We start from the raw sequence: 12260 nt of genomic DNA, 5'->3' as shown, positions 1-12260 counted from the left end.
AAACACAGTATACCCCTGGCAGCCCTTCAGGTTGCCAGACCCATCCCTGGGTCTGACAGTCAGGACCACACAAAACTTGGCCTTCTCTGTCCTCTTACAGTTGTTTGTGAGAACCATTTGCCTTGTTCGTGCTTTGCTGTCCACTCAGCTTTCTTGGCTTCAGCAATCTTGGCTAGAATTAAGCTTTCTCTCAGGCTATGCTGACAACTAGTGTCCTAGTTAAACTTCCAACACTCCAGGCCTTTGATCCCTTACTTGGCACAGCCCCCTCCTCATGGGAGACTCTCCTTTCAACCCTCTTGCTGCCTCCAACTTTATAGTCAAAACTTAAAACAAAACTGATAGACACGTTTTGAGATATAGAAGATTACTAGACATAAAAGGTGACCAGTTCACTTAAATGGCTGTTACTTGCTTAAATAAAACAAAGCATCATTTCAGTTTTTTCTCCTCCTTATTAGTTTAGGAGTATCTAAAACCAAAATAATAATCAAGTTCCTTGAAACTCTGAATGTTTTAATCATTATTATAATGCTTCCTCTTTATAATACATTTTGTTTAAAGAAGACAGAATAATCAAATCAGTGCTATGATGAAAAATAAGGAGAGTGAGAGAACAGAGAATGATGGAGTGGGGTGGGATCCTAGGGTAGCGAGGCAAAGCATATCCACTACAGTGACAATGGGAAAGAGATCTGAGAAAAGCAGGGGAGCAAACCTCGGGTCTTTCTGGGGAAAAGCATCCCAGCCAGAAGGAAAAGTAAGTTCAAACATCCTGAGGTGGCCATATGCCTGGAACAGGAAAGGAAACAGGGGGAATAGTGATCGGGAATGAGGTCAGGAAGGGGAAAGGTGACCTGTAGGAGAAGTTCTGTGAGGACTTTAGATTTTACCTGGAGTCAAAGCATAATCTACTGGAGAGTTTGAACAGAGGAGCAACATGATCAGACATGTGTTTTAAAAGGACTACTCTGGTTCACATGAGGTCTGACAATTAAGTTCACAAACTTGCCACCGTGTGCTCACACTGACAAAAACATTGCAAAAATTCATCAAATTGTGTGTCAAAATCGTCAGCTGACTGTGAGAAGCATAGCAGACCAAGTACACATTGATAGAGAAACAGTTAGGAAAATCTTAACTGAAAATCTTGGCATGAGAAAGGTGTGTGCATAAATGGTCCTGAAGGAGCTCTTACATCATGACAATGCACCAGCTCACACGGCACTGTCTGTGAGGGAGTTTTTAGATAATAAACAAATAACTGTATTGGAACACCCTCCCTACTCACCTGATCTGGCCCCCAATGACTTCTTTCTTTACCCAAAGATAAAGGAACTATTGAAAGTAAGACATTTTGATGACATTCAGGACATCAAGGGTAATGCGATGACAGCTCTGATGGCCATTCCAGAAAGAGTTCCAAAATTGCTTTGAAGGGTGGACTAGGCACTGGCATCAGTCCATAGCTTCCCCAGGAGAGTGCTTCGAATGTGACCATCATGATATTCAGCAGTGAGGTGTGTAGCACTTTTTCTAGGGTGAGTTCTCAAACATAATTGTCAGACCTCGTATATGGAGATAAACTGTAAGGCAGAGAGGGGAGCAGGAGCTGTTAGGAAACTAGGCAATAGAGGGTGCTGGCTCTGGTCAGCATGCTGGGGGTGAAGGTAGGAGAAGTAGAAGCTTTGAGATCCATCCTGAAAGTACAGCCAATTCAAAGAAATAAAGATGAGAAAGATGTGGAGAAACCAATAGAAGGGACCAAGGAGTAGACAGTGAAATAAGAAGAAACCAAGAAAGGACCGTCCTGGAACCCGAGTAAGCTGTCAGGAAGGAGGTCCACGGGCTGTGCCAAATGCGATTCCTGGGCACGCAAATCAAAACCTGAGGACTGACCGTTGACCAGTAGGAGGTCACTGGTGAAAACAAAAGCATGATTGGCTTTTGCACAAGAGAGAATGGGAGGAGACATACAGGGCACACCAGATATAACGTACCAAAGGATACAATGTACCAAAGGAAGTATCTAAATGTCAGGAAGCTAACACGCGGGGGCAAAGGTACCTGTGCAAAGGCTGACCTTGGGGCAAGGAGAGGAGAGGGAGCCCTGGAGGCCATGTCTCTGCTGCTTGTACTGTGGGCGTGCAGAGGTCCACGGGCAGCCCTCCAAGTGAAACCTGAATTCTCCAGAAGGCTGAGGATGTGGACTTTTTTCAAAACATAATTTCTCAGTACTTGTTGCATTGATTTCCTTTGGTTCAAGTGACAGCTGGTTTTAATTTAAATCAGCTATTTTCTTGAAAGTAGGGGAAAGCATACCTTACCCTGTAATCTCTTACTCCAGAATGTTGGGTCCTTGATATCTAGGAAGAATTTGTTTCACGTGTAATTTCTAGGACTGCAATAGGAAATATGTTGGCACAAATATTAGTCCTAATCAGTTAGTATTCTTGGTTTTGCTTTGATTCCAGTAGAGGATTAATAAAGCACCTTTATTCAGGTTCTTGCTGCCTCCTGGACTGTCTTGGGGAGATCTCTGTCCCTAGGTCTGAGGTCACATGCACAACTTCCTGGGCACTCCAGAACTTGGGTCAGGGCCCTGCTGTGTGAGAACTGCACCTTTGATGCCTACCTTCCAATCTCAGGCCTGCTACTGACATTCTTCAGTATCTGGAGTAAAGCATCCAACCTCCCTTCACTTTACTTACTAATTTCTAGATGTTGAAATAATGACAACATACTGCATAGCTAACTCAGGTCACCAGGTGTCCGTCTGTTGGTGGATTATGTTCAGTGAAGATTAGACTGGCTTCCCTGTACTCAGGACATTTCTGGGCCACTTTCCCCAAATGCTTAATCAGACTGTCCATCAGTAGATGAATGGCTAAACAAGATGTAGTAGATATACACAACGGAATATTACTCATATAGCCATAAAAAAGGATGAACTCTTACCATTTGTGACAACATGGGTGGACTTAAAGGGTATTATGCTACATGATATAAGTCAGACAGAAAAAGACAAATATATGATTTCACTTATATGTGGAATATAAAAAAACAAAACAAATGAACAAACAAAACAAAAGAGAGAGACTCATAGATACAGAGAACAAGCTAATGGTTCCCAGGGGGGTGGGAGTGAAGGGATGGGTGAGAAAGGTGAGGGGAAATAAGAGGCACAAACTTCTAGTTAAAAAATAAATAAGTCACGGGGTATAGTGTACAGCACAGGGAATACCGTCAATTATATCACAATAACTTTGCATGGTGATAGACGGTTAATAAACTTATTGTGGTGATCACATAATAAGGTATACAAATGTAGAATCACTATGTTGTATACCTGAAACTAATGTAATATTGTATGTCAACTATACTTTCATAATAAAGAAATTTTCAAGAATTATAAACAAAAATTGCCATTGGCCTTGGCAAAACGATGCTGTGATGCTGCTTCAAAACATACCCAGTGTTTCCTGTTACCCATGAGCTGGACGAAAATCACTGCCTTTCTTCCATGGATTTTATGTTGAACTTTACTTAAATCAAATATGGGTTTAACTCAAAGACAGAAAAACCTTACAAAAAGATCTACAGTAAGAGAGACTAAAACAGAAAGCATCCCAGTAGCAGTTACACTGGGGTTGTGTTTTAATCAAAATAAGTCAATCTATACGTAGGTCTTCAGAAAGACAATTTATGCATAAAGTAAGATGTAACCATATATACCAGTCTTGTGGCTTTTTATCCCAACTCAGAGCCCACCCCTTCAAAATGCTTTCACATACTACTCAAACTGGAAGAACATTCTCCTATTCTCTGATCTTCTGTAGCATATTAAGAAATTACCCATTGGTCCTTTGTGTATTAGTTTGCTAGGGCTGCCATTAAAAAGTCCCCCAGACTGCATGGCCAAACAACAGAAATTTATCTTTCACAGTTCTTGAAGCCAGAAGTCTAAGATCAAAGTATTGGCAGGTTTGTATCTGGTGAGACCTCTCTACTTGGCTTGTAGATGGCAGTGTCCTTCTCACTGTGTCCTCCTATGGCCTTTTCTCTGTGCACACTCATTCCTGGTGTCTCCTCCTCTTCTTAAAAGAATATCAGTCATATTGGATGAGGGCCCCTTTCTAACCACCTCATTTTAACTTAATTACCTCAAAGACCATGTCTTTAAATAAGGTTAATTTTTGAGGTACTGGGGGTTGGGACTTCAACACACAGATTTTTGTAGGGACAAATTCAGCCCTTGTCATTCATTATAGAGTATTAGTAGGTATCTGATGTGTCTCTCATCCTCAACTTGAATGTAGGCTCCCTGGGTGAAAGACCCTGTTTTAAGATTCTATTGTCCTCAGCAATCGATAGTTTGATGGATCTTCTTGATGATTGTTGGAACTTTTGTTCACATTTGTCCTGATGCAAATATATTTTGAAGAAGAAAATAAAACCAGTTCATTTTTTCAGGAGAAAAAATGAACCGTGGCTTCATGTCAGGGTCTGAGCTAGATGATTTCCAAGGTTCCTTACAAATCCTGTGATTGTTCATTTTCTATCACCATCCATGTGGCTTTCCACAAAATTCTCCTCCCTAGGAGTTTGTCATTTTCTTAATTTCTTATATGTAGGTATCTTATGTGGCTCAGGTCCTAACTCTTTCTAATTAACTGTGCATTGCTTATTTTCATGGTCTGCATCTGGCAGCATATGAGATCCTGGTTTCCTAGGACCCAGAAGCTAAGAAAACTGGAGTATAGGGCAGTGCAATAACTTGCCCCAAGTCTTCCAGTGTCATCCTGACCCTGCAAGGACTCAACCAAGGTCTTCCAGCTCCAAGGCTAGGGTTCTTTCCAATAACTTATCCTTCCTCTTTACTTAAAGGGAAGAAAACCTCAGGCTTTATGTCTTTTGGGCAACAATTCATGTAATGAAGTGAGATCATAGTCTCACTTATGACTTCTGAGGAACTGTAAAACATCGTATTTTTTAAGTACCAAAAGGATCTAGTATTATTCTTTGGTTGGCTTGTAAAATGCTCAGATGTTCAAACCATATGTTTAAGTACAATTTTCAATGGTTATATTCTTCCTTTTTTTAAAAAAAAAGAGGAATTTTTCAAGATCAGGTAGAAAAAATAGCATGGATATTGGGAAAAATTGTCTCAACTTAGCCCTGAATCAGTTTCAAAACAGTGACGGTGATACCAGCTTCATGGCCTGGCATCTCCCAGCCTGCAATCTTGCTCCAAGCCTTCACATTCACTCAATAGGTGCAAGACAAATCATACCCAAAGATACGTGCACATAAACATGAGCCTTGCTTGACATATTGCAATATTGTGCACAATATTGCTTCTATAAAAGGGGAAAAGTCAACTTAAGACTTTCAAGTTGGATAATACATTTTACCGTCTAAAAATATACAGGCATGGGGAGGATCCAAGTTGGAGTAGATAAACGTTGTGCTTGCCTCATCCCGTGAACACATCAAAATTACAACTAAATTATAGGACAATCAACCTCAAGAACCACCTGAAGTCTAGCTGAACAGAAGTTTAATAACTAAGGATATAAAGCAGTCTGCAGGAAACCCAGATGTCCTCTTAAAGAGCCCCCACACAGACTCTCACACTCCTAGGCACACACCCTGGGCTCCGGCAGAGGCACAGTGTCTCAGGAGGTGTTGGTGACATACGAGGGGCAGACTGAGGTGTGTGGCTTCATTTTCCCTGTGTGGGATCCTTCTTCTGTGCAGCCAGCAGGCAGGCACCATCTTTCCTGTGTTGAGCCTTTCCCCCACAAGTCAAATCTGAATCTGAATTGGTCTGGTGAGCTCCACTCAATCTACCGTGTTTCCCCAAAAATAAGACCTAGCTGGACAATCAACTCTAATGCGTCTTTTGGAGCAAAACTTAATATAAGACCTAGTCTTATTTTACTATAATATAAGACTGGGTAATATAATATAATATAATATAATATAATATAATATAATATAATTAATATAATATAATATAATACCGGGTCTTATATTAATTCTTGCTCCAAAAGACACATTAGAGCTGATTGTCTGGCTAGATCTTATTTTTGGGGAAACAGGGTACCCTGGTGACTCACTGAGACCCCGCCACACCCAACTCCATACTGCAGGAGGCTTTATCAGTGGCTGAACCTTATGGGAGCCAACAGCTGGCAGCAGACCGCAGAGTGTCCTGGCTTTTGGCGGAGCTACCCCAGAACTGGTACTGGTGGCAGCTGTTTTTGGTTCATAGCGTGGTCTCTTCCACATACCTCCATGTCCAGCACAGGCAGCGACCAACCATGCACTACTTTGTAGCTTCTACCAGGTAGCCCCCACCTGGTCATAGGAAGTAGCTTACCTGAGCTTGCAGCAGAGTCTTTCCCAAGAGGCCCCAGAACCAACATACTTGAAGGTTGGCTTCTGACCACATCAGAGCACCACCCAATTAGCCCCACAGGTGGTACACTCAAAGGGTAGTCTCAAAGGGCACCAGAGCCCATTGGGGTGAATCCCACTCAGTGGGCTAAGCCTCCTGCACAGCAGCTCATAAGCTGTGGACATGGCCAAACCCTACAGCCAGTCAGCTTGAAGGTCAGTCCCACCCACTGACAATCAAGGCTCAAATATAACAGGAGGACACACACAACCCACACAAGGGACATTCCTTGAGCACCCAGTGCAGGTCACCAGGGAGACTATGCTATTGGGCTCCACAGGGCGCCTACTACATAAGGCCACCTGGCAAAACTGGAAGATGTAGCAGTTCTACCTAATACATAGAAACAAACACAGAAGGCAGCCAAAATGAGGAAACAAAGAAATACATCCCAAATGAAAGAACAGGAGAAAAATCTAGAAAAAGAACTAAACGACATGGAGGCAAGCAAACTACCAGATACAGAGTTCAAAATAATGGTTACAAGGATGCTTAAGGAACTTGGTGAAAATTTCAACAAAGAGATAGCAAGCATAAAAAATGATGAAGAAACCATAAAAAAGAACCAATCAGAAGCGAAGAATACAATAACTGAAATGAAAAATGCACTAGAAGGAATCACCAGCAGACTAGATGAAGCAGAGGATCAAATCAGCAATTTGGAAGGCAAGGTAGCAGAAAACACCCAATTGGAACAGCCAAAGTAAAAAGGAATAAAAAAATGAGGGTAAGAGGGGTGACCGTTTGGCTCAGTTGGTTAGAGCATGGTGCTAATAACACCAAGGTTGCTGGTTCCATCCCCTCATGGGTCAGAGTGAGCTGCGCCCTCCTTAAAAAAACAAAACAAAGTGAGGGTAATTTTAAAAACTTCTGGGACAACATCAAGTATAACAACATTCGCATGATAAGGGTACCAGAAGGAGAAGGGGGAAAGCAAGGTATTGAGAGCCTATTTAAAGAAATAATGGCTGAAAACTTTCCTCACCTGGTGAAGGAAATATACATACAAGCCCAGGAAACTCAGAGAGTCCCAAACAGGATGAACCCAAACAGGCCCACACCAAGACACACTATAATTAAATTGGCAAAATTTAAAGACAAAGAGAGAACCCTAAAAGCAGCAAGAGAAAGGCAACTAGAATATAAGGGAGCTCCTGTAAGACTGTCAGCTGATTTCTCAACAGAAACTTTGCAGGTCAGAAGGGATTGGCAGGAAATATTCAAAATGATGAAAACCAAGGGCCTACAACCCAGACTACTCTACCCAGCAAGGTTATCATTTAAAATCAAAGGACAGATAAAGAGCAAACAAGAAAAAGCTAAAGGAGTTCATCACCACCAAACCAGTATGACAAGGAATGTTAGAGGAATTACTTTAAGATGAAAAAAAAAGTTCAAAACCATGAATAATAAAATGGCAATAAATACATATCTATCAACAATTACTTTCAATGTAAATGAATTAAATGCTCAGATCAAAAACAAAGGTGGCTGAATGAATAAGAAAAGAATACCCTTCATATGCTGCCTACAAGAGACTCACTTCAGATGGAAAGACACACAGACTGAAAGTAAAGGGATGGAAAAAAATATTTCATGAAAATGGAGATGAAAAAAACAGAAAAGGCTGGGATAGCAATGCTATACAAGAGAAAATAGACTTTAAAACAAAGGCTATAACAAAAGACAATGAAGGACCCAATAATGCCACTTCTGGGTATTTATCTGAAGAAACCCAAAATGCTACTTCAAAGGGACATGTGCATCCATATGTTCATTGCAGCATTGTTTACAGTCGCCAAGATGTGGAGGCAACCTCGGTGTCCATAAATGGATGAATGGATAAAGAAGAGGTGGTACATATATACAACGGAATATTGTTTGGCCATAAAAGGGAATGGGTTCTCACCATCTGCGTGGTATGAACGGACCTGGAAGGTATTATGCTGAGTGGAGTATGTCAAGCAGAGAAAGACAGATGCAATGTGATTTCACTTACATGTGGAATCTAAAGAACAAAATAAACAAACAAACAAACAAAACAGAAACACACTCATAGATACAAAGAACATTTTGATTGTTGCCAGATGGGAGGAGGTTTGAGGAGGTGGATAAAAAGGGGAAGGGATTAAGAAGTACAAATAGGTTTTTACACAGTAGTCATGGGGGTGTAGGGTGTAGCACAACGAATATAGTCAATAATATTATAATAACTATGTATGGTGTCAGACGGGTACTAGATTTATTGGGGTGATAGATAGTAAGGGGGTTAGGGGGCAGGGTGCAAAAGGTAAAGGGATTAAGAAGTACAAATTGGTAGTCATGGGGATGTAAAGTAAAGCATAGGGAATGTAGTCAATAATATGGTAATAACGATGCATAGTGTCAGGTGAGTACTAGACTAGGCAGGGGTTTCACTTCTTAAATCATACAAATGTCTAACCACTATGCTATAAACCTGAAATTAATACAAAGTAATATTGAATGTTAACTGTAATTTAAAATTTTTAAAAGGAGGGAAAAGTTGAAGGGGGAATAACTGGCCCAAATTTCCAGGTATAAAACAAGTAAGTCACGGGGATGCAATGTACAGCATGGGGAATATAATCAATAATATTATGAAAGCATAGTACAGTGTCAGATGGTTTGCTAGACTCATGGTGATCACTTCTTTGGGTATATAAACGTTGCACAACTATGGTGAACACCTGAAACTGATATAATGTTGTATGGCAGCTGTATTTTTAATAAAAATCCAATAAATAAATAAATAAAATATAGGCATAACATGTATGGAGAGGATATACTCAGTTTGAAAGTAAAGGTGAGAGTTTTGACAAACACTCATGGGAGTATACTGTCCCACCATGGAAAGGACAAATGAAAACACCCATTTCTGAACAGAAGGCATGTCTTTGCGTGACTGAGGCTTGGTGAATATTATTCCTTGTGCCAATATCAGGAATGTGGGTCTGACCAACAAAAGACCTTGTCACTGGCTTGGTTTCTCTGTGGAGATTGTAATGGTCCTTTTTTACTCACTGGAGTCTGACTTTCTAAAATGGATTTTGTTCATTTTCCACTGAGATCGGGAAAACTGCACGTGGCAGTTTATGAATTGGGTCTCCCAGCAAGGCTCTGGAAGACAACTGGAGTGGGGGTGGTCTGTGTGTGTGAAACTCCCTGGACAGAACTGAAGTCAGGCTGTGACACACAATAACATCTATGTGTGACCCAGCAGCCTGCAAACTGCTTCCCTGCAAAGGGAGAAGCGTGCCAAGTGAGAACCAGAGGATTTTTGTTCATCCTCTTTATCTTAGAGACGCTGCTTGTTTGTCTGTTGGGGGAAATAAAAAAAAAAAAAAAAAGCAAATACATTCTTGGATTGTGCTCAGTCTGGATTTTGTGTTTTCTCTATGCCTTCATTTCTAATTCTCCAAAGTATCTTTCCCCTTTAATTTTACGGCATTTTTATGTACACATGCATGAAGTCAGAGATATCAATTATCTTTCCAGACTCCTATGGCTTTGCCATTCTGTAGAGATCCATAATGAGATACAAGAGTTCTCATCCCCTTCCTGTTAACATAATTTATACAGTTTTCCCTGTGCTCAGAGCACATGGCTAAGCCCAGCATAAGCAGCAATAACAGTGCATTCTTAACAGCTTCCCTGGACAGCTTGCTAAATTCTTTCTGAGAGTGCCTTGCTGGCCCTGACAAAGGTTAGCTGAAAAACCAACTGGAAGCCGGGAATCTGACTGTGTGAGCAGAAAGTACGTACGTTCTATTACAGACAGAGGAGCAAGTTCATGGACTCACATTGGCATTCCGGCAATCCCAGATGAGGGCTACCTTTAGGCAAAATCCAGCTTTCCCAAACCTAGTATAGTCTGGGTTAGCTGGCTTTAATATTTTGTTTTGTGTTAAAGGATGCTAGAAGTTAAAAATGGGAATCTGAACTACACAACAATTTTTTTTCTCCTCCATGTTATAATATATTACCTGGCTCCAAAAGGCAAAAGAAGGGGCAAGTAGCATTGCTAAGTAATCCTTCAGGATATGACCGAAAAACTCCCTCCACGTAATCCGGAAATCCCTCGTGTGACTTTTGTATAGCACATTGATAAACAAGCCAAAATAGCTGCAGTATGACAGATAACTGCAGAGGAAAGGCACAGAAGGAATTTAGTACAGACACATGAAGACCTGTTGACTTTTTAAACTTGAACTTAGAAGATACGGAATTAGCTAGAATTTTTATTTCTAAAAGAAGCGACTCCTCTGGAAATCATCTATTCATGTAGCTCTCTGTTCTCCACACCAAGAATCCAAAGCAGGTCCTTGGGATAACTTTTGGAAAACAACACAACCATGAAAAAACAAATCTCGGCCAAAAACACAGACGTCTTGTCTGTCTTTGGTGTCCCAAAGGACCAGGGAAACCTGAACATTTAAATACGACTTCAATGCCAGGCGCTAACTGTCCCCTGTTGGACTCCAGCCCACCTTCCCCACCCAGAAGAGGACAAGGTACTCACCAGTCATTAGGGTGTAGTAATTGGGATAAGAGAGACTGGGGAAGTCTGGGGTCAAGTAATCCACTTTTACTCCCCTGCTCACGATTTCTTTGAAACCAGGCAAGGACTCCAGGGCCTCATCACTGATGTAGTCTGAGCGAAAACCATCCAGCAGAAACAACAGGAGCTTCCGGCGGGCCGAGGCTGGCTGCGCCAGGCTGAGTGCAAGGACCAGCAGGAGGGCCCCGAGCTTCACTGCCATGCTGCCAGGAGCCTGCCTGGGCTGGCTGGCACAGCCGTCCCCTTGCAAAGACTGAGGATGGAGAATCTGCAGCTATTCTCTCTTCTAGGGGCTGGACCTTGACTGCTGGCCTTCCTGAGCCAAGTTCACTTTCAGAATTTAAAGGTACAGCACCCCCTTTTAAAAACATCTATGCTCACCCTTTACTAGAAAGTCAAGGGACTGACTCCTTTGGAGAAGCTGGTTTTCTAAACAACCCAGAATTAACACCAGGGGAGAGAGTGCAACCTTATTATTTTGGGTGAATGTTCCAGAAATACAATCACCCACAGAGAGGTGGCATTTTAGAAGATGACAGAAGTCAATACTAACGTTGCAGTTGGGCTCACCAAAGGGAGGAGCCAAGGAAAGGGCAATCTTTTAATTTGCTGTTATCCCACGTCTTTGCTCGATTTAAACTCTTTCACTGAGTTTTTCACTGACAATTTAGGAACGCAAACCTCTTAACTCAGTATGCCGACAGGAGACAATGAAACTTAGTGGGCATACTTGTGAACTTTTCAACAATATTTCTATCACCATAGCATTTACAAACAAATACTTTATGTGTCTCAGCCACTTAGTTTTTCATATGCATCTATATACAGGGTTTATTGTTTTACTTTTCATGTTGCTGGTGTCCAAACTCATCGGTCGAGGAGATAGTTCTCAGCAGAGCTGTACAGCCCCAGAGCAAGTCCCAGAGATGGACAGCAGCGGTCATGACTGACAGATTGGTCTGAGGCAGCATTGCCCCAGAAGGGCAATGAGATAGAGATCTGTACAGTTTGCGATGGAGAAAGCAGACCTGGAAATAACCATGCAGGCTTCATGACAAGAAGGACTACGCAGAGGAGGAAATCGGAGCCTGACCAGGAAGTCACGGAAGTACAGCAGGCACAGGTGGGCGACAAGACTGAGCACTAAGGGTGGGTTTCTCATGTGGCAGAAAATTAAATATAAAGGCTTATAAAATGTGCATGCCCATGGCAAGTGCT

At 41.7% G+C, this 12260-nt stretch overlaps 1 protein-coding gene across 3 annotated transcripts in view; it reads right to left on the bottom strand.

Moving 5' to 3' along the window:
• Positions 1-12260, bottom strand: part of ENPP6 (ectonucleotide pyrophosphatase/phosphodiesterase 6) — a 169043-nt gene that overhangs the window by 90813 nt on the left and 65970 nt on the right. The window contains exon 1 of one of the 3 annotated variants that reach the window (XM_019736176.2): positions 11004-11327. The exons of the other annotated variants lie outside the window; for them this stretch is intronic. Coding sequence (XP_019591735.2) covers positions 11004-11244 — 241 coding nt within the window. The 5' untranslated portion in view covers positions 11245-11327. Of the gene's footprint in view, positions 1-11003; positions 11328-12260 lie in introns of those variants that run through there. 3 annotated transcript variants of the gene reach the window in all.

Source organism: Rhinolophus sinicus, linkage group LG04 (assembly GCF_036562045.2).
Source record: "Rhinolophus sinicus isolate RSC01 linkage group LG04, ASM3656204v1, whole genome shotgun sequence".
NCBI classification, from domain to species: Eukaryota; Metazoa; Chordata; class Mammalia; order Chiroptera; family Rhinolophidae; genus Rhinolophus; species Rhinolophus sinicus.
This window is presented reverse-complemented; position numbering and strand designations above follow the sequence as displayed.